A 27034-nucleotide genomic window follows, 5' to 3' on the forward strand; every position below is an offset into this window, starting at 1 on the left:
TTACTGGACAGCAGTGGTTGTCTTAGCCTCAGAAGAGAGAAGCAGGAGGGTGCATGACATGTGACGGAAAGACGTGTGTGTTATACAAGTCCACGTGGACAGGCACATTCTAGGGGAAATGTGAAAATGCACCAAGAGGGTAATCAGACAGCAGCAGTGTGAACCTGCCCCTCATAGCTGTGTGAGCTCAGACAAATTAAATCCCTTCTAAGCTCCATTTAGAAAAGAGGAATAAGAATGCCACTCAAAGTTGAAGATTCAATGACGTCATTTATAGAAAGTACCTATATAGTATTACTGTCTTAATATCTAAAAGAACCAAATAAAATAGTCTGTTACACAATTTTAAAGGATGCATGACTCCATCCATAAGCAAAGTCCCATTATACCCTCCCAAACGGCTCTGTACTTCCAGGACGAAAGAGAAAATGTATACAACAGAGGCCCTTAACCCTTGGGAGATTTATTCTCCTGGAGAACTTGGAGAATGTTAAAAGTTACTTTTTCCAAAAGATGCACCAAGTCAACATTCTAACTGCAGAGCTCCCCACCTGCCTCGAAGCACATCTGTGGGCAGCTCCGTGGAGCCCGGGCTGGGAACTCACGCCTTGAGCCTCACCGCCCACAGGCCCACCTTCCGTCAGCAGGGAGAATAAGGGACCATGTCAGGACTCAGCTTAACTACATCCCAAACCATCATCCATCAGAGAGCTATTCAGTCCACCCTGAATCTTGACATCTCTGCCACGAACCAGTGCTTCTCCTCACCCCACCTCACACCCCGTGCTCGGGCACAAGCTCTTTGTCTACAAGGGAAAAAGAAGGACAGTGTATTGAATGCATTAATAAGGCTGCATCATCTCACTGCTGTAACGTCCTCCTTTATGATTTATGATTAAAAGCAGCTAACACTTTTTGAGTTCTCACTACATGCCACAGAGTGTGCTAAACACGTGGCACAGATTGTCATCTAACACTCCCAGGAACAGCACGAGGTGGATTTCATTGTCTCCACAGGCCAGTCAGTTAGCTGCATCTTAGATGGTTTAAAGGGGCTACCCTTGTGGCCCAGCTGGTAAAGAATCCGCCTGCAAGGCAGGAGACCTGGGTTCGATCCCTGGGTTGGGAAGATCCCCTGGAGAAGGGAAAGACTACCCACTCTAGTATTCTGGCCTAGAGAATTCCATGGACTCTACAGTCCATGGGGTTGCAAAGAGCTGGACATGACTGAGCGACTTTCACTTCACTTCACTTCATTTCACCAGACGGTTTAAAAGTCACTTGCTGCAGGTCATTTAGTCCGTGAGTGGCGGAGCCTAGCTTGGAGCTGTGCTCTCACGACTCTGATCTCTGCCTCCTCCCTTCGGGGCCCTGCAGATCTCCTAGGACGTTCCGTAAGTACTGACACTTTCGGCCCTTAACTGCTTCCCCACGGACCCCCAAAGCATTGCTCACCTTATTTTCTTTGAGCTCTCCAGCCCTGAGGAGCCCCCTCTAGGAAGATTGCCCTCCACGTATCAGCTGCTCTCTGCTTGCTTTACACTTTTGTGAACCCGTAATGCATCACTCCTAAAGTTGTCAGAGTGTCAACTCTCCCATAAATGACATGCAGGGTCTTCAAAGCCTCCATGTCATCCTCTCTATTAACGCATTGCTTCCTATTTCAGATAAGAGCCAGCCCATGTGTCATATTTGAATTTCAAATATCCACCCACCTTATCGGTTTGCCTGCCACTATCCTTTGAGAGTCCAGCTCAGTCATTTGTGATGAAAATGTAGCTGGGACCCAATGTAAATGAAAGTGAAAGAGCGTGTTTCAATTAGACCTGAATCTCCACAGCCAGTGCCTCGGTAAGTGCCAGTGTGCCATGAAAACGCGCTGATGTGAAAGCTTCTTGAACATTCAGCGTTTTTCAAATCCCGGAACTACCTGTGTTGTGGGCACATGAACAGAATTCGAGAGCGTAACGCTCTCCACTTGCAGTCTGACAGTTCCTGTGGCAATTACTCCTCCCGGGCCTTCATCAGTCTGATCTGACTCCAGCCTGGCCATCCCAGGTTCTGGTAGCAGTTCGTGTGAACAGTTTGGCTTTCTTGATCAAGAAACAGCTCACTGTGTTAAAACCACAGGGGCTCTAGAGAGGCGCCACACCACGTGTCTCCAAGACTCTTCTCTGAAATACATTTAGCCCACGGGAAGGCAGAACTGCACCAAGTAACCACGGAACGAGCGCCGAGGAGAGACAGTGAGCCTGGCCGCGTGCTGCAGGCAGCGGAGGTCCATGAAGGGGTCCTGAAGTGGGAGACCTGGGGCTGGATTCCGACTCCATCACTTGCTTACTGATGACCCTGGGAAAGTCCTGAATGCGCCATCGGTATAGCGTGAAGTGTCAGGGCCTAGCGTTGTTGCCTTGGAACAGGGAACATGATGAGTACCGTGAAGAGGTGTGACTCCAGAGGGGAAGCACGGGGAATGCTGTAATGCCCATGGACCACCACCCAGCCAGAGTAGAGACACTGACTCCCTCTAGGAGAATCTAGCCCAGCTTCATTCCACCCAGAGTGCTACCCACCTGAGGGGGCCGTCTTCTGTGTCCTCAGCCTCCTTGATGTCTTCCCACTCGCTCTCACTCTCATGGACACTCCTGGAGGCAAAGACTGTGAGAAAGTACCCCAGAAACAGAACTGTGGTAAGGGAATGGTCCCTGAATCTGCCTCCAAACATTCTCCACAGGGTAGCCAGTCTCCCAGTGAAGGGTTGATAGTAAGATACACTCCATCCTCCGAGGTAGGAGAAAGGGTCCCAGGTGGAGGGTGCATGTCGCGTTCCTCATTATCACTGTACAGTTCAGGACTAGAAACCAGAAACCCACGTGTCTTCCAGGGTTGATCACAAACCCCACTCCCCACCTTCCCTTGCCTTCAGGATGCCGTCATGACATGTCACAGGCAAGCCAGCCAGGCTTCAGACAGTTCCTGCCAGAGACCCCTCTGGGGCCAGGAGGTGAACAGTGAACAGGGTGCGGCCCTTGACCTTGAGGAGTCCATGATTGAATGGGAAGAGTGGGCAGTGAACAGATGTTACAGTCAGGTAGTCAGTGCTACAGAGCAGAATGCTATGAGAGTGGGCGAGCTCCTTGCTGAGTCCAGGAGATGGTGGGGGGACTCGCCAGAGGACACGGATCAAAAGCAGAGCTCTGACCCATTCTTCATATGGGAAGACAGTCAGACCTCAGGCAAGTTTATTAACTTCTCTAGAGCCTTGGTTTTTTCATCCGAAAAAATGGGAAGGTCACGAAACTTATAGGAGTGTTGGATTGCTTAAGTTAAATAATTCTGATACAGCCAGCCATGGCTCCTGGTACAGGGTAAGTTCTCAGTAAATGGAGGAGGCTGTGATAACTACTATGATTATAGTTCTTTCAACAGAGGAATTAGATGGAAAGGTCCAAAGCAAGAGGCTCAGAACAACTCAAGCAGGTGACCTTCAAAGCACTTTGTGCAAATATCAGGTCCTTTTCTGAGCATTTCAAAAGTGCTTATTTGGAGAGGCAGCTAGCTGGAGTGACATTTACTCCCTGCGTGACATAGGAAGCAGGTGAACGGCGAGGCTCATTGTCTGGCGACGAAGATGCAGAAGCAATGGCAAAAGAATAAGGCTTCCAGGGGTTTCCAAAAGTCACCACACACTCCGTTTTGGTTAGAAAGAGCAGTTCATGAAGATGAAGAGCATTTTGCACAGGGCTTCCAACAATGCAAAGAAGGTACTCAGAAAATATCTGTAGAGAGTCTGGTTAGAGAAGATGAGTAGGAGAATCTACAAGAAATGCAGACAGGTTGATCTTTGTACCAAATACACAGGTCCTTGTTTATCAGCCTCCTTACCCACCCCCATATCAACAGGTTGGTTTTGTCAGTATCCCCTGCCCTCCCCTTCCCTTTCCTGCAATACGTCTTTCCCTTAAAATCAGCGCTGGCAACTCCCTATAGCCAAGAGCTCCCAAACACCCGTACAGGTGGCCCTCCTTCTGGTACAGCCAGAGCAGCTATCTCAACCTGAGTTTTGCTGTCAAAGAGACATCCTTTCTGCCCATGAGAGATACAGGGTTCAAGTAAGTGTGCATTTCATGTAAATATACACACACTCGTGTGCTTAAAAAGGGTCTCTATTCTGTAAGGACATTCACTTTAAGAAAATATTTTAAAATCTCTAATCACTTTAAGAAATTGGTTTAAAACCTTAAACTACTTGACCAAATTGTGTAGAAAAATGTGTTTCTTTGTAAATATAGGGAGGGAACATCATGGAAGCTTTACCAAAGGACAGGAAATCCAGCCTGGTGCCCAGGCCCATTCTGTTCCCCTCCCCCAACCCCTCAGCAGCCAACCTGTCCCACCTTCCCTGCCAAGAAGCAGGTGGCAACAGGGCAACGCCTGGCTGTCCACACCTCACCTCCACGACTGTGCTCCTCCAATCTTTCTAATAATATCCATGCTCTTCAGATGGGATTTGGGGCTCTAGCTGCTGGCCCCATCAGGAGAGAGATCCAGGGAAGCCATCAGCCTGAGACGCAAGAAGCAAAGCTGCTGGGTGTCTGGAGAAGGGTTAGTGATCTCCAGGGTGATATTCTGGCCATTCTGGTGACATTCTTACCTCAGGGAGAATCACTGCCTTTCCATCCACCCTTCCACCCAGGCTCCCGACTGCTCTTGGAGCTCTGACCTGGGGTTTGCTTGTGGATGTGGGAAAAGAGAGGTGAGGCAAGAAGAGGCATAGGAAGTCAAACACTGTGTTTCTTACATGTTTTGCAGGGATCTACTTCTCTATAGCAGTAGGATGTGTACAGTGTGGCAAAAGAAGAGAATAGGGCAAGAAAAGGAGAATTTCATCCTCTCCATGAACACTCTGGGTTTGCAAGGGTGCTGCAGCCACTTGACTGTGGAAAGTAACCACCTGGTAGGTGGTAAGATCTGGCAGTCTGCTGGGCATTTCAATTGATTGGGATCTGTCTTTAGCTGGAAATGGCTGAGGAAAGAGAAGGAAAACTGCGTTGTGTAGGGTTCTTGCTGTGTGCCAGGCTCTGGGCTGGCGCTCTGCATGTATTATTTCTTTTGAAGGCCACAGCACACTTTGGAGTTACCAAGGTCTTCATCAACATTTGATAAGCCTCAAGCTCAGAGAAATCAATTCACCAGATACGCTAGTAAGTAGTAGAGCTGAAACCAAGGCTATATGATCAAGAAGTCAGTAGTCTTTTTGATCTAAACCACTGAAAGAAAACTTCACTCATGGATGCCAGAAGCAATGAGGCAGTTACCTGGGGCAGTCACTTCAGAACTGAAATGCGGACATTCAAGGGAGATCCACAAAGAACCACAACCCCACCTTGGAATCCTAATTCTGACCCTGCCCAGGAGCTGGGGGAACAGAGATTGCTGGTCATGTGCCATGGTTTCCCTCCTGTAGGGGGAAGCCACCAACTAAACGTGCTTCAAGTGCAAGCTAAGGTTCTATTGGAAGAGAAGCTGATACAGTTTAGTTTTGTTTGGCCGGCACAATACAGCACACTTTTAAAAAATTCTATCTGGATGCTCCTGGGAAACATGCCTGGCTTCTGTCTGTCACAGATTGAACGCTGTCTAATTGCATTACCCCAACTGCTTTATAGATCGTGCCACCTACTAGTCCCTATAGATTTATCCTTATCAGCCTTCTAGGATGACAACAGTTAAGAGCCATTTAATGTCAGTGGGTTTATAGAGGGTCAGACATGAAACATTGTTCCCCGTTGTTTGGCTGTTTTGTGCCCATGCATCTAACTAACACCATGCCTAGGGGCAATATCGTACCCTCTCTCCATATCCGTACCCCTCTCTTTGCTCCTAACAGGTTTCCAAACACCTTGGATATGTGTAGTAAATACTCATCAAACTGAATGAAAGAGTTTGTTTTCCATCAGAACAGGACTGAGAAGTGGAAATACTCAGGGGTGGATGAGCACAAAAATGCAGACTAAGGTAAAAACAAGTGGTTATTGAAATGAGCATTACAGGGCCTCCCTCGTGGTCCAGTGGTTAAGAATCTGTCTTGCAGTGCAAGGGACACCGGTTTGATCCCTGATACAGGAAGATCCCACATGCCTCAGAGTGATAAACCCCGGCACCACAGCTACAAGCCAGCACTCTGGAGCCTGTGAGCTGCAACTACTGAAACCCGAGTGTCCAGAGCCCACGCTCTACATCAAGAAAAGCCACAGCAATGAGAAGCTCTGCGCTCGCAGGAAAGCGTAGCCCCTGCCTCACTGCAATAGAGAAAGCCTGCGAACAGCAACAAAGATCCACCACAGCCAAAAAATGCTATTAAATAATCTTTTTTTTTTAATGAAGGCTTCAGTCTGGTTTTGAAGATGTAGTTTTTTTCTTTTAAGCTTCTGTTGATTATAAAGCATCATATTAGCTATAGAGGTGATGGTGCACACAAGGGAAACTCTTTCTTATCACAAAGCTTCAAGAGGCCATTAGGGATGCAGAACAAAGGTTTGTATGCAAGGAAGAAATCCCAAGGCTTGCCGTCTGTAGTCTCCAAGGATACTGGAGGACCACGGGGTGGGGTTTGCTTTCCTAAAATCTCACAAGTTGTGATTACCTCAGCTCCAGATTTCATGTTCCTCTTCTTTTATCCTCCCCTCCAAATGCCCAGAACCCTCCTGGCCCAGCAAGCATCTGAGCCATGTTATTAATTGTTTGCTTGTAATTTCTAGCGATGACATGCATACAATTTACAATATGTCTGCAAACGGACTGAGCCTTACCTTCCAAGTCTCCCGATATCACAAACTGAATCACAGTTTTGCCTCAAATCCTTCTCCAAAGAGGTAGCCAGTGCTGATGCCTCCATTTCTTGGTGAAGTCTGCGTAGATGAGGGAAGGAATCCCGAGGATCAGTCAAGGAAGTGGCCCAGGGTCTCTCTGTGTCCTGGTCCCGTTGTGCCTCTTGGGTGGCTTGTTGGAAAGACTCTGGCCGGAGACCCAGGCCCTCCCCTGTGTCTGGGGAGGCACTGTCCCTCCGGCTGTCCCCCTGATCCAGGCTGGGGCTCTGCTCCAAGTCAGTGCATGCTGCCCTGGGGAATTCTTTGTCTTCTACGAGCACAGGTGTCTATTGAAAGAAATACTACAGATTATTGGATCCATGGTGCACACTGAGCAAAATCTAAATGTTGCTTTTGTACCAGCTGGTACCACAGTTGGTACCAATTCACCTCTTTTCTGTGCTCTTCAAATGAGTGCCTAGACTCGCTATTTCTGTGTCCACCTCTTCTTCCTTGCACCCACCCGAACCAGGCTTCTGTCTCCATCACTCAACTGAAAGATGTCTAATTAGGATCTCTAGTTACCTACGTCTTTCTAAAGCCTAAAGATGATTCTCTGTCTTCATCTCTAACTCTCAGCAATGTTCAACATAATGGGACCCTCCTCCTTCCTGAGAATGTCCTTTACTCGTTTACTCTACTTAAACACTGAGTTTGCCCTAAGCTCCACCCTTATCCGAATCACCTCCAAGCCTCCTTCTCAGTCTCATGCATTACCTCATTTCTTTGGACCAGACTACTCAGTGTTGGGGTGTCGCATTGCTCACTTCTCAGCCCTCTTCTTGACTTTTTTGGTATTCCTCCCCGAGATGATCTCATCAAATTTACAGCTTTCAGTGGCACTATTTGCTGGTGATTTTGAATTCACGTTTTCCAGCCCTAGCAGATATCGCCATTGAATGCTCAATAAACATTTGTTTACATGCTATCAAGAACTACTGCTTCTTTCCACATACCTTAAACTGCTCCCTCCAAGCACATCCTGTCTTGGTAAGTGGCGCCACCATTCACTCAGTCACTTGAGCCAGCTCCATTCCCGGTCTTCCCACCAATGTCTAGTCTAAAAATCATCCCATGGGCTCTACCTCCCAGAGTATCCTCAATCTGACTCCTTCTTACAGCTCTCTGGCCATAGCCCGAGTCTAAGACACAAAATGTTACCTGAATCCCTGCCAGATTACCCGCCCTACTCCATCTCTCCTGGCAACCTAAGTGACCTCTCCAAAGCGTGGGCCAGAGGAGGCCATATTTCTGCTTCACCCTTCATCCTCCCACCTCCCCAGCCCAGTGGCTTCCCGTGGCAGCCAGGATGGAATCAGCACATCACCAAAACCCACAAGCCCTACATGATGCAGCTCCCAACCCCCTCCACAACTCCCCCGCTTCCACAGTTCCCTTCATTAGCTACTGTCCAAGCACAATCCTTATCTCTGTGTCCTTCAAAAATCTAGGTCTTTCCTATCTCAGAGCTTTTGTACTTGCTATTCCTTCTGCCTGAAATGACCAACTCCAAATGTTTGCATAGCTGCCTCCTTCTTGTAACTATTCTAATTCTAAACCAAAGTCTCCCTTCCTTGGTCTTCAATCAGACCTCTGGAGCCAAGTGAATGAATGAAAATTCTTCTTCCATGTGGCCCTCAGGCATGAGGAGAGAAGCCTGCCCACTATTCCTCGCCTCAAACCCTCTCCATTGGACACTTCTGGGTTCTCTGGTAGAAGCTCTTCTCCAGGACAGGACAACTGTTTCCTCGGCATTTACCAGATATCTGAACAAAGACACAGGGTACCAGCCCCTCGGCCTGATGATCTTTGAGTGTGTGAAATTTGACCCTCTCCCACCCTGTTCACTTGCTTAACACAATTGCTATCATCTACCTTCTTTTCCAAACTAGCAGCTCTCTGATTTCCTTCCTATAGCTCTTGTCTCACCAAAGTTGGTATAAAATGACCTCTTAGGGTCCAAGCATCTAGAATACGTGGGTCACCAAGTCCCTGTGCTGTCTCTACCAACTGTCACCCTCAGTGATAGTGATTGATTTTATACATGGCTTATCCACGTCTCAGATGAGGAATCATGAGACCTAGAGAAGTTAGGCAAGTGTCCGAGGTCCTTGCAGCAAACAGAGCAGGTACACAGGTGTCCATGCAGACCCTCCTCCATGAGTGAGGTCTGCTGGTTGCTGGTGGCTCACAGCAAGCCCCTCCCAGGAATTGTGTTCGGCTTAAGGGAACTGCCTCAGCCAGTTAGGCCCCTCCCTTGGGCAGCTCATACCCCAGTGCTGTTTGGTGCAGATAGCAAAGGTGCAGGCTCTTTTGTTCCAGTTAAGGACAGCTCTGAGGGGCCATCTCAGCTTCAGAGTTCCCTCTGGGCTCAGCTGAAGCCCCTATTGCAGCTGAAGCTCACTTACTTCCCCTTCTGCCCAGCCCTGCTTCTCTCACCCTCACAAAGGGGTTCCCAAGAGCTGTCCCCCTCCACCTCCGGCACTCCAGGCTCTGGCACAGACTCTGTGTCCTGCAAGCTCAGCAGGTGGCAATGTGATGGGTAACGCTAAGCGTCAACCTGGCTAGGCCATAGAAAGTGAAAGTGAAGTCACTCAGTCATGTCCGACTCTTTGCGACCCCATGGACTGTAGCCTACCAGGCTCCTCCATCCATGGGATTTTCCAGGCAAGAGTACTGGAGTGGGTCGCCATTTCCTTCTCCAGGAGAGTACCCAGATATTTGTTCAAATACAAATCTAAATGTGACCCTAAAGGTATTTTTTAAATGAGAGAGTTGTCCATATATCAGTAGACTTTGAGTGATGCAAATAACCTTCTATAACGTGAGAGAGCCTCATTCTGTCAGTTGAAGGCCTTAGGAGAAAAATGACTGAGATCCCCCAAGAAAATATGAGTCCTGCCTCCAGACTGCCCTAAGATTCACACTGTGCCATCAACTCTCTGCTAGATTTCCAGTCATCCAGCCTTTTCCATGGAATTTAGACTGGTCAAGCCCCGCGACAGGGAAGCCTGGTGTGCTGCAGTCCATGGGGTCACAAAGAGTCGGATACAACTGAGAGACTGAACTGAACTGAAGCCCCATGATTACCCGAGTCAGTTTCTTAATATCTCTCTCTCTCTCCCCTTCTCTCTCTCTCTACACACCTGCACACACATATCCTATTTGTTATATTTCTCCCAAGAACCTAATACAGGCGTCAACCTAACAATCTGAATTTTCCAGATTCCAACCCCTGTCTTCTCTGCACCAGACTATACATGCCTAATCCATGTTTTAGAAGGGTGGAATTAGATCCTTCCTATTTCCCCCTCCATTTCATTCTTCAGAATGGAAATTCTTACCTCCCCTTTATCTGGTTTTATATGCACTCCCCTTGTTCCTGGTTTCCCCTCTCTGATGCCTGGCTGCCTCTGATGCCAGAGAACCCAGCTCTAGAAGTTTCACAGTCAAGGTTTAAATACGTAACCAACTATGGGAAGACCCAAATATTGGGAGAGGCAGAAGGAGAGAGAGGAAGAGAGAGAGAGGGCCTTATGAGCTTCTCACAGGCTAGTTGAGGTTAGTGAGCTATGTTCCTGCCCCAATGAAATAAGACGGCATTGAACCTTACTGAAGGCAAAAATTAGGCTTTTCAGGACCCACCAGACAAGAAAGGGGTGCCTGAACATGATGCAAGTGGAGAGAGCAGAGGGCAGCACCCCTTACCTGCCAGCCCTGGTCCATCTCAGGCAGCGCACCTGGAGGGGGTCGGCAAAGCAGGAGCGTGACTTCCTGTGAAGCGCCTCGAAGTAAATGGAGCACCTCCTACCAGAAACCAAAATCTATGGTTAGTTGTGGGGCTGGCCTGGCTGTGGGGGCGTCCTCCTCTGTGTTCCCCACTATCTCTCTGGCCCCTCCTCTCCCTACCTCGTTCTGTGTCTTGGCTGCAGAGAACTTTGGAGAGCACTGCTGTGGGCCTGACTTCCCCAAATGCATGGATCCAAGGCCACAAAATGATGAGCCAACTCTGAGCTTTAAATGACCAAGGTCTGCTCAGGGCCTTTGCACAGCCGCATCTGCCAATACTGATGCCTCTTCTTCAGAGAGAAAGAGTGATTCTAGCAAATGACTCTTCCCATTTCAATGTTCATTGCTTCTCTACCCTGCTCATATCAGGAGCTATCAGTCACATAAACTCCACCACTCCAGTCTCTAAAGCCTGACAGTCAGCCCCGAGCTTCTGCCCAGGCTCAGCTCAGGCCCTCGGAACTTCTCATCTGTGACGCTGCAGTGACCTCCTCTCTGCTCCCTGGCCCCTCCACCCTCACCCACCTCCCTTCCTCCACATTGCTAATGTGCTATCGTTCCAAAATGCAGATATCATCAGGTTCTTCTGCCGAACCCCCTCTCTGGCTCACCTCACCCTCAGCATAAGCACCCTCAGCACCCAGAACCTGTCTTACCTGCTGCCTCTCTCCCACTTTCTCCTCTCTGCCCCCACATCTGTAGCTCCCACCATAGTGACCCTCTTGCTTCAAGCCATCCTATAAGCCCCAGGTGTGAGGTTGCCTGAGGAGCTCTTATTACCTAACTAGACCAGGACTTCTCAACGTCTCAGCACTGCTGGCACTTTAGGCTGAATAACTGTTGTCAGAGCTGTCCTGTGCATTGCAGGGTGTTGAGCAACATCTCTGGTCTACCCATTAGATACCATTAGCTGTGACAACCACAAGCGTGTCTGGGCTTCACCAAATGTTCCAAGAGGCAGTTTCACCCCTACCTGGGAACCACTGATCTGGATCCTACTCAGTGCCCCCAGCTACAGTGGACAGCCACAGAAGGTCAGTGCCCCCAGCTACAGTGGACAGCCACAGGAGGTCAGTGTCCCCAGCTACAGTGGACAGCCACAGGAGGTCAGCGCCCCCAGCTACAGTGGACAGCCACAGGAGGTCAGCACCCCCAGCTATACTGGACAGCCACAGGAGGTCAGCGCCCCCAGCTACAGTGGACAGCCACAGGAGGTCAGCGCCCCCAGCTACAGTGGACAGCCACAGGAGGTCAGCACCCCCAGCTACAGTGGACAGCCACAGGAGGTCAGCGCCCCCAGCTATAATGGACAGCCACAGGAGGTCAGTGCCCCAGCTATAGTGGACAGCCACAGGAGGTCAGTGCCCCCAGCTATACTGGACAGCCACAGGAGGTCAGTGCCCCCAGCTATACTGGACAGCCACAGGAGGTCAGCGCCCCCAGCTATACTGGACAGCCACAGGAGGTCAGCGCCCCCAGCTATACTGGACAGCCACAGGAGGTCAGCGCCCCCAGCTATAATGGACAGCCACAGGAGGTCAGTGCCCCAGCTACAGTGGACAGCCACAGGAGGGGCTCCTTCTCAGCCCCCTTGTGCAAGCAGTGGAGCGGGGCTTTTCTCTCTCATGTACTTCCCGCAGTGAGTGTTGTTCTTGTCTATCCCACCAGCCCCATGAGTTCTGAGCCCCTACAAACTGTCCGCCTGTGTGTCTCCAGTCCCTCATACAGTTGCTGGCCCAGCAGCAGTTCTCAGAGGACAGTTCTGGATCAGATGAAGGGTGCAGGATGGATGGAGACACCCCCCTCTAATCTTGTTCCGAGGATTCTCCATCCTCCCCCATCCCTCCTTCATGCACCTTGCTCTGTCCCCTGCAGGTGGACCTGCATCACGGGCTACAGAGAAGCTTTCTGCTGGGTTCGGCCAACGAGTGGGTGAGCAGGGGTCAGACCCGAGGAAGAGGGGGACGTCCAGGTTGGCTTTTCTGACGATGTGGTTATCATGGAATCATGATATCCTTCAGCTAATTTCATAGCTCATGTCAGCGAGTCTACTTCACCAGCTCACTCAGTTTCTGCGCTTCGTAGCTGCTTCTACCCACTCCCTCTGGACTTGGGGGAGAGGCTAGATAACTGCACCCCCCACTCTCAGCCCCAGGGCTCTACACTCTCCCTTGAGTTTCCCAGCAACCTCCACACCTTTATCAAGCTTTCTAAAATGGCCCAATTTCTGCCAGGACCTTGACTGATACGTACAATACTTCACTGAGATGTTATGCCATAAACATCGTTGTTGTTCAGTCACTAAATCGTGTCCAACTGTTTGTGACCCCATGGACTGCAGCACGTCAGGCTTCTCTGTCCTTCACTATGTCCTGGAGTTCACTTGGATTCACGTCCATTGATGCCATCTGACTAGCTCATCCTCTGCTGCCCTCTTCTCCTTTAGTGTTCACTTTTTACTCTCTTTTTTATCATGTTTTTTATCATAAACACAACAACCTACACAACTCTACAGGTCAACGCTGTAAATTTAATAGAGAAATGGGAACGAGAGGAGAAAAGGACCTACAGTGGCCCATTGATTCATGCCCACCTCTGGGAGTGAGTATTAGGAGACCTTCAGCACAGAAGTCAGAGTTTTATCTTGAGTTTCATTACAAACCTAACTTGAAACAAGGCTTCCTCAAGGTCAGATACTTCAGAATGGAGATGAAAATTTTAATATGAGGATGTTCTGCCAGTTTCTCTCTTTATGTGATTCAAGCTCAGACTCCAGGTGTGATCTCCAGGAGCCCAGAGTATTCCTCACTGAGGGAGGGTGGCCCTGGAAGGAACGTCCTCAGCCCACAAACCTTAGTCCACAAACAGGACTGCACCCCTCACGTCCTCCCACCTGGAAGTCCAGGCCTTCCGTGGACCTTCCATTCACGGCCAGGATAATGTCACCTACTGCGATGGCCCCATTCTCCTCTGCCGGCTGCCCAGGGAAAAGCCGCTTAACCATCACGAGACCATTCTTGAGGTGGCCGCAGTGCTCGCTCTCCATCTGCACAAAACTGAATCCCAAGCCACTGGCATTCTTTTTTAGCTTGACTTCAAACTTGGGGCCTGCATCATGGGATGTGAATGAGATCCATCCTTCAGTAAATTACAGATGAAATTTGCCAGCCTCAAAATGCAAATTGTCAAATAGATGAATTATTTCTGTTTTATGTTAAAAGATTTCATTTTGTTCACTTTTATACAGCATCTGTTATACATTTTATAGGTCAATGCCATCCAATAGAAAGATGTGAGCTACATATGCAAGCTATGTAGGTAATTCCAAAGTTTAACCCAACATATCTAAAATATTACCTTTTCAACATGTAATCAATGTGAACAAAATTATTTATGAAGTATTTTACATTCTTCTTATGAACTAAATCTTTAAAACTTGAGTATGTATTTTATCAATTTGGATTGGCTACACCTCAAGTGTTCAATAGCCACATGGGCAAGTGGCTACCATATTGAACAGAGTAATTATAGATAGCCAACAAAGTTAGATGTAAAGATACAATGTATCAGTTCATTTCAGTTCAGTCACTCAGTCGTGTCTGACTCTTTGTGACCCCATGAATCGCAGCACACCAGGCCTCCCTGTCTATCACCAACTCCCAGAGTTCACTCAGACTCATGTCCATCGAGTCCGTGATGCCATCCAGCCATCTCATCCTCTCCTCCTGCCCCCAATCCCTCCCAGTATCAGAGCCTTTTCCAATGAGTCAACTCTTCACATGAGGTGGCCAAAGTTTCAGCTTTAGCATCAGTCCTTCTAAAGAACAGCCAGGACTGATCTCCTTTAGAATGGACTGGTTAGATCTCTTTGCAGTCCAAGGGACTCTCAAGAGTCTTCTCCAACACCACAGTTCAAAAGCATCAATTCTTCAGTGCTCAGCTTTCTTCACAGTCCAACTCTCACATCCATACACGACCACTGGAAAAACCATAGCCTTGACTAGACGGAGCTTTGTTGGCAAAGTAATGTCTCTACTTTTGAATATGCTATCTAGGTTGGTCATAACTTTCCTTCCAAGGACTAAGCGTCTTTTAATTTCATGGCTGCAGTCACCATCTTCAGTGATTTTGGATAGCCATCTACAATAGACCCATATCATTTAATAAAACTTGTATCTCATATATTCCTGTTACCCTTTTAGAAACCCAGTCATCTTTTAGTGTACTTGAAAAAAACTTTTGGAATAACTAGATCATGACAATAATTATGGCCAACTCTATGAAAATGTTTTTGCTGCCATTTTGTTTGGCCCTATGAACTGACATAGACAAAACAACTGCTTCTGGGCACCCAAGGTGGACACAGACTCAGGAACTTTTATAGTCTGGCAGCCAAAGAGGTCCCTAGGCCTCCCCTAGTCTGCCTGGACCATCCCAATAGAGGGGCAGAGCTCTAATTTATAAACTCGGATTTGGGGCAAGAATGAAAGTGTCTGAAGCAGTTAGGTTCGGGGATGCCACGTGACCAGTTTCAGCAGCAGCATCTGACCGCCGTAGCTCACTCTGCAGTCAGTTTCTCAAAGGTCCCCCGTGGACTGAGCTGAGGAACGATGGAAGAGCAGACGGGCTTATTTCACGCACACGCCTTCCCCCTCCACCACGTGTGTGCGCCCTGACTTATGCCTTCAGAAAAATCTCCATGAAGGGGTTGAAGAGCAGTTAAGCTCCAAATCATGATATTTTAAGGGAATAAGTGTCTTCCTGCTGCTGCTGCTGCTGCTGCTGCTGAGTCGCTTCAGTCGTGTCCGACTCTGTGCGACCCCACAGACGGCAGCCCACCAGGCTCCCCCATCCCTGGGATTCTGCAGGCAAGAACACTGGAGTGGATTGCCGTTTCCTTCTCCTGTGCGTGAAAGTGAAAAGTGAAGTGAAGTCGCTTAGTCATGTCCGACTCTTAGCGACCCCATGGACTGCAGCCCACCAGGCTCCTTCATCCATGGGATTTTCCAGGCAAGAGTACCAGCAGGAAACAAAACCATAGGGAAGTCAGAAAGGCAACCCATCAGAAGATGCGCTAGTGTCCCTGTATTAGCATTTGCTTTTTTAAATGCTAATAACTAGGCTAGGTTTCTGAGCACCTTCCTCTCCTCACCCACCTCAGCATTCCTCAGATTTTGCCAAAAAAAATCTTGGCTGAAATATGGACATTTGGTCAGAAAAGGCATGACCCTTTCATTTCAATTTCAACCCCAAATACTTATACACAAGCATTCCAGCAGCTAATCAGAAAACCCCAGAAGGCTTTGGGGCAGAATTATACCTGGTCATCGTATTTTGGACAATGCATTTTTTCCCCAGAAATACTTCATTAGATTGCCTTCCATCACATCAGAAAGTCGGCCCCATTATAACCGCCACTGCTCATTATCTTTTGAGAACCCAGATGAAGCCTTCCTGCGTTCCCTTTGGAGATGACAATTCAAAAGCAGCATAGGATGACATGACAATAGTAACGCTCAATTCTCTCTCCTCTCACCATCTGTCGCTGAGACACTGCTTGCGGGCCTTCCAGGCGAGACTGTTGCCAAGGAAACAGCCGTGCACTCCTCTCCCATCCTGTCATTAGCAGAAGGACACTGCTGTGCAATCCTGGGGCCTCTTCTCTCTAAGACCAGTCTCGCAACCTAGAAGTGTGGGTGGATGAACTCAATTTACACCTCATATGGAAACCAGGAGGTTCTCCCTCCACACTGCAAATGCTTCATAATTTTTTTTTGATACTTCCAGTAGCTGCCTCATTTGAATCTCAAATCAAAATCTCCAATCTAGCCTATTTGTTGGGGTCCAGAGCCACATCTCCAACTGTCTACTGGACAAATGATCCTGGAAGTAATGCACATACTTCCGTTTCAGTATATTCGAGGCCAAATCATCTTTGTCTCGCTCACCCTCCCTTGCCCCCTCCTCATTCTGCCTAAAACACTCCTATTGTTGCCTTTGCTCTCTCAGAACCCAGACCTGTCCCTCAGCTAACCTCCAGGGGCCACATTTGCAGCAGCCCAACTCTCTTCCTTCCACCCTCCAAATACACATCTGGCTTCCAAGGCTTGCATGTTCTCCACCAGAAACATCCCCCACAATGTTCCCTTCTCCATTCCCCCTCCTGTTGCCAATGGCCAGCAGAACTTGGGCAAGCACCCTCTCCCTTGACGTCCTGGACCCTACCACCTCTTCCTTCAGTCCATTCCCCTCAAGGTTACTGGTGGATTAAAATAAGACATGAGTTGAATGTGCAACACTCTTGATTAAAATTCTCCAGTGTTTTTCATCACCTAAAATTCAACCCCTCAGGACAGTATCCCGGGCTCCTGTCGATCCAGCCTCCCCCTTGGTTTCTGGTTCAGTTTCCCACCCTCCTCCCCCACACCGTATGCTCCCATTAGCCAGGGCACGATCCCATCACCTGGAAGCTTCTGATTCTAAGCTTCCATTCAGGGAACCCGACCCTGCCAACATCCTCCTGCAGCAACGGTCGCTCAGCACCAAGCCTGTGACCCCAGCGTGACAGTCGCTACTGTTTTCACCACTAGTAGGCTGGCCAGATACATTCCCTAAGCATGCCCACTAGCAAAGTTCTAAAGAATAGAGAATACTAATAAATGATGACTGTTTCCAAGATATGTCAACCATGGCCACCAAGACAAGTAAGTCTCACCACAAACCAGAAGAATGCTTTGGGCAAGGAAGCAAAAGGAGGCCCTTCCTTGCCTCTATTTGCCAGAGGGTCCCAGGGGTTCTCTGCATTTCTGCCAACTGCTCAGTTGCCAAGAGGGAGACCCCAGCTCTCTGGCTTAGGACCCTGCGGCAAGCAAAGGCTCCCACTCCCCGGTGGAGGATGGGACAGAGAACAATAACATCCAGATGCTGCCTGCATACCGCACAGAAAGAGAACTTAAAGTTAATGCTCTGGGCATCCTGAGTTCTACGTCATTGTCATTAAAGGACCCCCAGGGCAGTGTGTCCTATAATTGCACAAGGTGATGGGACTGTCACGAACTTGGGCCGTGGTGGGGTGTCAGTGCGTGCCAAGGCCAGTGCCGAGAGGCCCTGAGAGCAGATGAAGGCATTGGCCAGCTACGGCTGGAGCTGAGAGTATAAGAGGATGGCCGGAGCCAGGCAGGAGAAGTCCCTTCGCTTCATCAGCTCAGCCCAACTGTCTGATTCCAGACTCTAGGCAAGTGACAGCAAGATTTTCAGGGCTCCCTACGGGAGGTGAGCTTCCCTGCCTGGGAACATCTGCCTGCTTCCTCCTGACTTTGACACCTCCAGGGAAAAGTGCTGCTAAAAGGTAGATGTGAAAGGAGAAAAAAGCAAACAGAAACGAAAGTCTCATTTGTCTCCTGCCTACCCGTCTCGCACCCAGAGGCAACTGCAGCTTCCGATGTTGCCAGGAAATCTCTGGAGGGATGGGAAGCTCCCCAGTAACCAGCAATGTTGCACTCACCTGTCCAGAGCCCTTGAGGCACTGCACAGCCTGCTTGTGGGTGAGGCCACACAGACTCACTCCATCCACCTGCAAGAGCCGGTCACCTGGGAGGGGGAAGATGTCATGTCCCCGAGCTCCTCAAGCTGCAGGAAGGACTCTTTGGGGAGACTTTGCCCAGCACCTCTCCATGCAGCCTCAAGGAAGAACAGGGAGCTAAGCTGGGAGGAGCCCCGACTGGGCCTGAGTACTGGCCCCTTGTGAACACCTCCACACGCAGTGGTCTAGAAACTTCTGTCATTGGCACAGAGTAGTTAAGCCAACTAACAAGCACAGCCTTGTGCTTTTTCTCAACTCCTGTGAGACTATTTCTGAAAGTTTTTGCAAGTCTCCTACAGGGAACATTCCTCTCTCTCGGATAGTTTTTATTCCAAAAAAAGGTCAGGGAGACCCGGTTGATGCCAGGGACACTGGAATTCTAGGGGAAATGTATGTAGGTAAGATCTCAGTGCATTTTTTAGCTCCATTCTGGCCATTTTGGAGAGCAGTGAAAACTCTTCCCCTTCCTTCAGAGCAGTGGGCTTGAGGAAGGGCAGATAGGAGGCTTGCTGGAGCACTACTCCCATGAAAGCCAAGTGGCCACAAGCTTATTTAAAAATCTTGTATTTTTAAATCACCTGTGTTTCCCAAGTATTTTGAGCCCCATGTTACATGTCAGGTAGTGGGCCAGGCTAAATCATCTTTTCCAGGTGAAGAGGCTGAGAGCTAGAGAGACAATCATTTGTACAGGGAAGAGAGTGAGAGTTGGGCAAAGCTTGCAGGCTGCAACCCCCAGGCCAGGGCTCCTCACACCGCAGAACACAGAGCCCATCCCTCACCCTGCAGGATCCGCCCTTCCTTGGCAGCTGGCCCTCCAGGAACGATGGATTTCACGTAGATACCTCCACAGAACACGCTTGTGTTAATTCCTCCCTGGAAAATACAATAAAAAAACTCACCAGCCATTTGCTCCCCTCCTAAAGGGGCTTCCCCAACCTCCCTGACTCAGAGAGCCCCCATCTGCCGTGCACCTTTACCTATCACCTCCTATCCATGTGACACCATCTTACATATTCACTTGTTTGTTTAGGCTATCTTATCCACTGAGCAGGAAGGTTAGATGCTCATAAGAAGTGTAACAATATGAGCTGGATGAGAGAGTTGTGCTGTACCCAGCCCAGCACTGGCCCACGGCAGATACTCAGAAATGAATCATATCAATGTACCACTTTGTGTCTCCATAAGCAGAGGCCAGCAAAGGTGGATACAGCTATGATCCAAAAGGCTGGTGCCTGGCCTGTCGCATGCGCTTGTGTGTCGATCTCCGTACGCAAAGGCAGAATTCAACTACACAGTGCTCCGCAAATTACTATGCTTTTAACTTAACAATAGATTACTAAGGTCCATACCATCACTAGACAAAGATCTAACCCTTTTTCTTCTAATTTTTCCATGCATGTATGTACATACATATAAAGATTCAGTGGGGCTATACCATTTATGTACAATTTTTATCCTCACTCCTCCAGGGTCTGCCAGATGGAGCTCAGGAATCAAATGCAGTGTCCATCCTGAATAGAAGTCTTGCCAACCTGACTTTGTCCTGGCGTTGGACATGGGAGCATGAAGCCCCACTGTGTCCCTGCTGTGGATGTATGGAGACAACCCCACTCATCTTTGGCTTGTGTCCCTGTGTCCCCACCCCGCCACCCTTCCTTATTGTCCAGGGCAACCTTAATTCCAACCATGCTCCTTGGAGTGTCTGCTCATCCCAAGTGTGTCATTAGTCCCCCAGTTTCACCTTCAACTCCTATTCCCCATTGAGGCTCCCACAGATTTTCTTGGTTCATCACTTCTGGTATGCTGCCTGTACCCAATGGGCACTGGGTTATTAGAGATTGGCATATGAGTGCAATGCCCACCAAGGCTCCAGATGAACGTCTTTCAACTATTTACTTTTCAAACTCTCTTAGAAATTCTTACAGTCACACTGAATCCAAGTGTCCCGTCTTCTTTAACCAGCTCCACGAAGTAAATTTCACTGGCCGTGGTTTCTGAAGGTGATGGAGGACAGGAAGAACCAGCACCCTGCCACAAACGAACAGGAAAAGAGACAGTGTGAAGGCACGGGCCCTGCCTGAGCGGATGGCATCTCTTACCCCTGTCTTGCTCTCAGGAGAGAGAGGAAAAAATTTACATGCTAAAAAAAATCGTTAAGTTTCAGGGTTGGGCCAACAGAGGATTCCTTGTATGAAACTTGGGCTTGTCTCCTGGTCTCTCCAGCCTTGTTTCCCAATCCACAGAACTGGAATGCACGATCTCCTTCTAACAATGAGTATGGATGATGCCCAACACCTAACAAGGACTCAATAGATTCCCTTCTGTTTCTACTTGAGATGCAAATATTGTTATGAGAACTGAAGCCATTCAACTGCTTCCTACACACATGACACCATTCAAGTGAGGGCATGCTGGATCCCAGACACATAGCAGCCTCCCAGCAGAAGAAAACCTCAGGAGGATCTTCAGCCATTGAGCGACAGCAGCTGCATGGGTCTCTACTCCACAGTGAGTGAATGCATGAGGGAAGGACAGAAGAGAAAACTATCTACCTCATCCCAGGCATTCTGCTCAGCGCTGTGACATGCAGACGTTGAGCCATCCTTCTAACCATGCAACGTTAATTGAGTACCCACTGTATGCCAGGTACTGTAGAAGTTGGGGAGATGGCAGTGAGAAGACACATTTGCCCGTATTGAACTACTTCTAATGGGGAAGGATCTTTCAATGAACTGTAGCAAGAAGATGGGGCCACGTACTCCCAGCCTTTTGTCCTATCTGCCTCCTTGACTTAGCTTCTTCTGGTCTGCCTTGTCAGAAGATACAATTAGCACATAGAAGATAAACAGGCTGAAGTGAGCTAAGAAAAATCTCTGGTGCTAATATTTGGTTTTTGACTTGAGTTCCTGACACAGAGCTCTCAAATCCCTTGGAATTTTCTGGGTGAGGAGAATGTCTGGTTCTAAAGAGCGGACTCTGGCTTCCTGTACAGTTTCAGGATGGGGACTAGTGACCAGAAAATCAAACCATGATGAGAAGCTTGGAACTTTCCACTCCACCCAACTCCCTGTCCTCTGGGGAGGCAAGAGGAGCTGGAAGTTGAGCTAATGATCCATCATGTCTGTGTGCTGAAGCCTCCACAAACATTTTAAAAGCATGGGATTCATAGTTGCTGTGTTGATAAACCCATCTACGCAGGAAGTATGGCACACCCGCACTCCGGAGGGACAGAAGATCGCACCCTCAGGACCCTTCCAGACTCCACCCTGTGCGTCTCTTCATGTGCCCGCTTCCATTAACAACATCCTTTACAATAAATCAGCAGTGGCTGGTTTCCATTTGAAACTGAACCGTTTCTGAATGAAACTGTTTTCCTGGGTTCTGCGAGTTGTTCTAGGAAATTAACAAACCCAGGAAGGTGGTTAAAGAGAACTCCAGTTTGCAGCCAAGTCAGACAGGAGTGTGGGTAACCTGGGGGCCAATGACTTGATTGTGGTCTGAAGCGGAGCCGTTTTGAGGAGCCACCTGTGGGGCCTGGTGCTAATTCCAGCCCATTAGTGTCAGAATCGCTTGATACGGAAAACCCACACAACAGGGGGCGCTGCGTGTGAGAGAAAGAGCAGAGTTTCATTCTAGACACAGGGCTTTGAGGCGGACTGAGCGGAAGACATGCAGCTGACCCCGCTCCATGGGGCCCAGAGCAAAAGGGAAAGAGGTATGGGGCAAGGACACCTTTCCATCAGTGAGACACAGCTGGAGGGGGGCGGCCCGGGAACTAAAGCAGACAGCTCTCCACACCCCAGAGCCAGCCCTTGTCTCTTCCTCCTTGGTGTGTTGGCTGTCCGCCTGACGTGGCAAATAGAGAACAAAGAAGAACTTTTGAGCCAAGGCTGTTAGGCTCCACGGCCTGTTCTCTTTACTCCGGGTTCTAGAGTGAAGCAAGAGGATGATTACCTTGAATGGCAGAGCAGACAGCTGAGGCCTCAACCTGGGCATTACGCTCTGAGTCTGAGGCACTTCCAGTTCTTCAGTATTTCTCTCCCGGTCTTGTGTGTGTGATGAAAAACTTCCCCGGGGCCCATCGCTCAGGCTGTCTGTAGAGAATACGCCTGAATTGGCTGTGCTATTCTTCTCCTCGCTTGAGGTATTGCCACAAACACCTAGAAAAACAAGCCAAGAGGAAACCGGCAGCCTGGGAAAAGGCTGGTGTCTCAGTGGCATTTCTACGCGGGGCACCATGTGTTCCTCCAGTGATGGAGAGCTCTTTCATACCAGCTGGGAGCCGTGTGAGTTTAGCACCTCATGAAAGATGATGCATTCAGAGTAGAGGAAGGGAGGATTCTGCATGTGCTCTAGAAGCTTAAATAGAGCTCGTGTGACCCAATTATGAAAACGCAGGAGCAAAAGACAGTTATAATGGCAGTTCCCCCTTACCAAGCTCTTGTCATGCGTTGAGCACCAAACACGCACGTACATATGTATCTTTCCATCTGTGACCCCAGGAAGGTGTGACCCCAGCTCAAACATAAGAAAGCAAAGTGAAAAGCATTAAATCTTGCCCAAGACCCCATAACCAGCATGCGGCAGCGCTCTTAAAGCTGGCCTCTTTCAGCTTTAGGGCTGGATAGGGTCCCTGCCTATCGCACCTGTGATCACCCTATGATCCAAAGACCAAAGTGCCCAGTCACTGGGAGCAGCTTTGTACTAACTGATGGTGGACTCCTTTCGGGTGAAGACTGGGCCACTGATTCCCTTTTACCCCATGTCTTACCCTTGAGCTGACATAAAGCAGAGGAAAGAACCTGAAGAAGAGCCAATAGGTAAAACCCTGGGCAAGGTAACTCACATTTCTGGACCTCAATTTCCTATTATCTAAAATAGAAATAATATCAACTACTTCACAGGGTTGGCTTAGAGATTATATTCCGAGAAAGATGTTTGTATATGGAGAGAGAGAGGGAGAGAGATTACAGCTTAGCACTTGGTACTAGGAGCCTGGATCCACGTGTTTGCTATCCATGTGTTAGTATCAGTGATTCAACTAGATCCCAGTGTATAGGAGGAAGGAGCACAGTTAGATTTTCTTTAAATCTGGATATATAGACACAGAAGTAAGTTTAAGACTTTTGATACAGACTCATTACCACCCAAGAAAGTGCCCAAATCCGATGAATGAACTTAATTTAATGAATTAGATTAGAAGTTGTTCAGTCCTAAAGGTGTTCGGTAGAGAGTGGTGGAGCCACCATTCAGTAATGCCTTATTTCTGGCCATTTTACTCAGACTCTGCTGCCCTTGTCCTCTGGCAATGTTGGAAGCATCTGCTCATTTTCTTCTCTACCCTTGACAAGAGATGAGGACAGGACTTATGATTGCATTAAAATGTCAAGCTGTGCAACGTATGTCCTGCCTAATGGAAATACAAGCTAGGAGACCTTCTACGGGTAATTAAAACTCATTTTATTGTAGATGGTGTTGACTGCTCCTGAGGGAATAATATCTGTCTTGTTCTTGACCTCCAATCTAGAGCCCCTCCCCCAATAGCACCCCGACCAGATAGAAACTCCTCTGCCCACAGTGACCAGCGGGAGCCTCTGTGAAAACATCTTCCTCCAACAAAGGTAGCAGCTGTGTCGAGGAACTCCAGCTGTGACCAGGCAGAGTCACTAACAGGTGACAGGTTCCCAGGATGAGAGTACATGTAATTCAGAGGCACTGTGGGTCCTCTATCACCTAAAATTCTAACATGAGACTGTGATTTTGAGCCTCACCGATTTGGGGGCGCCACTTTTGGTCACCCCCCCCAATCCTAGCAGGCACCCTCGACACAAATGACTCCAGCTCGACTGTATTATGTTTCTCGATTTAAGAAAAGGATGGTTTGCTTTCTCCTCTCTGTCCTTCCTGCGGAACGTGTAGAGGGAAACCAAGGACAGCTAAAATAATGTGGGAAGGACACTGGTAATGTACAAAAGCCACTAAAGCAGTGAGTTGCGGCTGGCGTTTTGGAAGGGCTGGGCAGGCGCCTGGGTCAGCCCTAAACACAGGAGGAAAGGCACATGCCTGAGGCCCCAGCTTTGCCCCTTCTTCCACTCCCCGTAGCTTCTGGACCAGGGGGAGCTGCGGCACCCGGGAAAGCCATCTGGTGATGGTGTGCACACACACAAGAATGAGAGAGATTTTCCAGTGGGCGAGGCAAAGGGGGCAACGACATTTAGGACCCAGAATCGCTGGCTGGTGTGGCTTGAAGCATTGCTGTGCATGAGAGGGAATTATACAAAGCTCCTGGAGTGTGAGCCTTGCTTTGCAGGCAGTCTGCTGGCAAACTGCAGGGTCACCCAACCAAAAAGCAGTGGAGGGCCTAGGTAACTGGGAGGGAAGGAGATGTTAATATTGCCCCATTACTTCCACCGAGCCCCCACTAAATCTGCCCCAGATGAACGTAGCAATATTGTTTTTGATAGTAGATAATTGTCGTACAGTTACCTACAGGATGACTAAAAACATCTTCAGAAAAGAAAAACAAACCTGTACTCTCTTGATTGGTCTGTAACATGCTGAGCCTGATGAAGAATAGAATGCTTGTTATGTGAGTAGCCCCCCACCTCCAGCTCCTTCCCTCTGATTGCCACACCTATGCCCCCAACTATGCAGAAACCCCGCAGCAGCCACCTTCAACAAGGACTTGGGAGACACAAAGCAGAGCCTCCCTGTCTTGCAAGAAGAGTGGCAGCAAAACCCACAACGGCTGCGTCTGATAAAGAACTGAGGCGGGCTTCCCCCACTCAGCAGGACAAGGAACGGTAGAGCCTGCACTGGCCCTGAAATCGCGGAGTTTATTGATTTGTGCCAAAGCCGTTACCACGGGGAAAGTAACAAACAAGACCTCCGTGACTTAAACTCCCAGCCCCAGAAGGTAAAGATGCACTCCTGAGAATAAAGAAGACGCCCCAGCTTCTGAAAGGAGGTGAAGACATACCTTTTGACTGAGAAATGATTAATTCTATGGTGTCAGGAGAATTCTGAATCATCCTAACAGCCATATCAAATGTGAAGCCCTCCAGACTGATGTGATTCAGGGCTAGTATCTGCGCTCCTGGAAGAATAAGACATCTCAATCATCCCATCAAGAAAATGAAAAAGAGCAATTCCTTAAAGCAGCATCTCTGGCAATTTAATAAGACATACCTGGTTTGATCTTTTTGGCTTTTTCAGCTGGTCCCCCAGGGATAATAGAAGATATAAAGATGCCGGGATCGACTTTGCCTACATCTTCCCCCTCATTAATCACAAAACCTAGAGTCCAATTACATTAAAGAAGATGATAATGATTTTGCAGCTCAGAGAGGTTAGGTTATTCACTTGAGGTTATGCAGCTGATATTTGTACCTAGGCCCTCGGATCTTCGAACAGCTCTTTCTACTCTGCCACGACACATGGAGAAAGGTAGCTGGTCTCCCTTTCAGAAGCACAGCTAAAGCCCATCAATGTACATGGATTTTGCTCCAGTACATAATCAGAGATAAGAAAAAGATGATTTTTAATCAAGCAACTTCTCTCAGTGCCTTATTTCTTGTAAGGTTATAATAAGGTTCTTAGGTGTCTTCAGATGTGGTAAATTGTAAGAGGTGAAAAATATTGTCTATCCTTCATCACTAAGAATTTCAATGTACTAAGAAATGGTGTTAGGTGAAAAATTGTTCTTCTACCTTGTTCTTAGATTTTCAAGATACGCACTCCAAAATCCTATGGGATCTAAAAAGAAACTTTTGTCCCCAAAGTCCCATTACTCATTAGGGATATTTAAAGGGAAGAAAAAGAAGTGATCACTGAAAAAAGGCAAATTGGAAGGGGACAGGCAGGAAAAGGGAGTAGGAAAGTCTAAAGGGAAGATGGTACACACCTCCTTTCTGCCCAGAGAGAGAGAGACGGGGACTCCTCTACCGGGGGGCCTCTTACCAAAACCACGGTGTGGGTCCCGGCTCAGAGTCACGTGCACAATTTCTCCATCTGGTTCAGCTATGAAGCTCCTTCTCCTGTTATTTCGTGATCCTGGATATGGAAACAAAGCCCCACACTGTGCTTTTTCCCAAAATGATCTGAGATGTGCTGCAAAGGGTGTGAACAGCATTTCACACACACGCATGCACGCACGCCTAATGCTGGGCGTGGATCACTGAGCACACACAGATGAGCCACTGGGTCAGTGGTGGCCCCTCAAAAGCAGCGGCAAGGCAGGGCAGGCCATGTGCTGTTCTGCATGACTTACTACAGCTGTTCTTTGTCTGCACTGGTCTTAGGATAAGACAGAATGGGAGCAGAGATGACTTTGCTGACAGGGCTTCCCAGGGAGTACAAAGGTAAAGAAACTCCCTGCCGATGCAGGAGACATAGGTTTGATCCCTGGGCCAAGAAGATTCCCTGCAGGAGAAAATGGTGACCCACTCCAGTATTTTTGTCTGGAGAATCCCATGAGCAGTAGAGCCTGGAGGACTATAGTCCACGGGGTCGCACCGAGTAGGAAACGGCTGAGCCACTGAGCCTATACAGCCTTGCTGACAATGAAAGTTAAAACTAGAGTTGAAGCGCAGAGATGAGACAGCAAAGCCTTCCTCTTGCTGGCCCCTCACCACCAGGGGTGATGTGGCCTCAAAGTCCAGCGGAGGCACCCTGCAAGCTTTCCCCCAGCTTGGGTCTTGCAGAGGACTCGAGACAGAGCCTTAAGGGACATTCCAATGCTGACCACAGACCGCATGGAAAAATCCCCAAACGGTAACCCAGCCTTCAAGGATTT

At 48.6% G+C, this 27034-nt stretch overlaps 1 protein-coding gene across 4 annotated transcripts; it reads right to left on the reverse strand.

The window, feature by feature from the left end:
- Nucleotides 1–57: 57 nt before the first annotated feature.
- Nucleotides 58–25333, reverse strand: LOC138430211 (putative protein FRMPD2-like). Of its 4 annotated transcripts, none has more exons than XM_069572250.1 (10): nucleotides 25220–25333; nucleotides 22195–22334; nucleotides 20164–20268; nucleotides 19020–19113; nucleotides 18163–18248; nucleotides 16195–16342; nucleotides 13552–13766; nucleotides 10578–10676; nucleotides 6813–7156; nucleotides 58–2645 (listed from the first exon to the last, which is right to left on the reverse strand). In XM_069572250.1, exons 1-10 carry the CDS (start codon nucleotides 25281–25283, stop codon nucleotides 2549–2551), a joined length of 1392 nt encoding a protein of 463 aa, XP_069428351.1. In that variant the 5' UTR covers nucleotides 25284–25333; the 3' UTR covers nucleotides 58–2548. The 4 variants fall into 4 exon arrangements, with proteins under 4 accessions (XP_069428351.1, XP_069428350.1, XP_069428348.1 ...); XM_069572249.1 differs by having other exon boundaries at nucleotides 22195–22400; XM_069572247.1 differs by lacking the exon at nucleotides 25220–25333 and having other exon boundaries at nucleotides 58–2410; nucleotides 2574–2645; nucleotides 22195–22485.
- Nucleotides 25334–27034: the final 1701 nt, after the last annotated feature.

Source organism: Ovis canadensis, chromosome 25 (assembly GCF_042477335.2).
Source record: "Ovis canadensis isolate MfBH-ARS-UI-01 breed Bighorn chromosome 25, ARS-UI_OviCan_v2, whole genome shotgun sequence".
Classification (NCBI taxonomy): Eukaryota; Metazoa; Chordata; class Mammalia; order Artiodactyla; family Bovidae; genus Ovis; species Ovis canadensis.

Coding starts and splice junctions, on each gene's coding strand:
- LOC138430211 (XM_069572246.1), bottom strand. CDS start 22,479: ATGGTGCCCCGCGTAGAAATGCCACTGAGACACCAGCCTTTTCCCAGG. Junction 18,249..19,019: donor GGAAGGGCGGATCCTGCAGG/GTGAGGGATGGG, acceptor TCCCCCTCCCAG/GTGACCGGCTCTTGCAGGTG. Junction 7,157..10,577: donor AGATGGACCAGGGCTGGCAG/GTAAGGGGTGCT, acceptor TTCTTTCAATAG/ACACCTGTGCTCGTAGAAGA.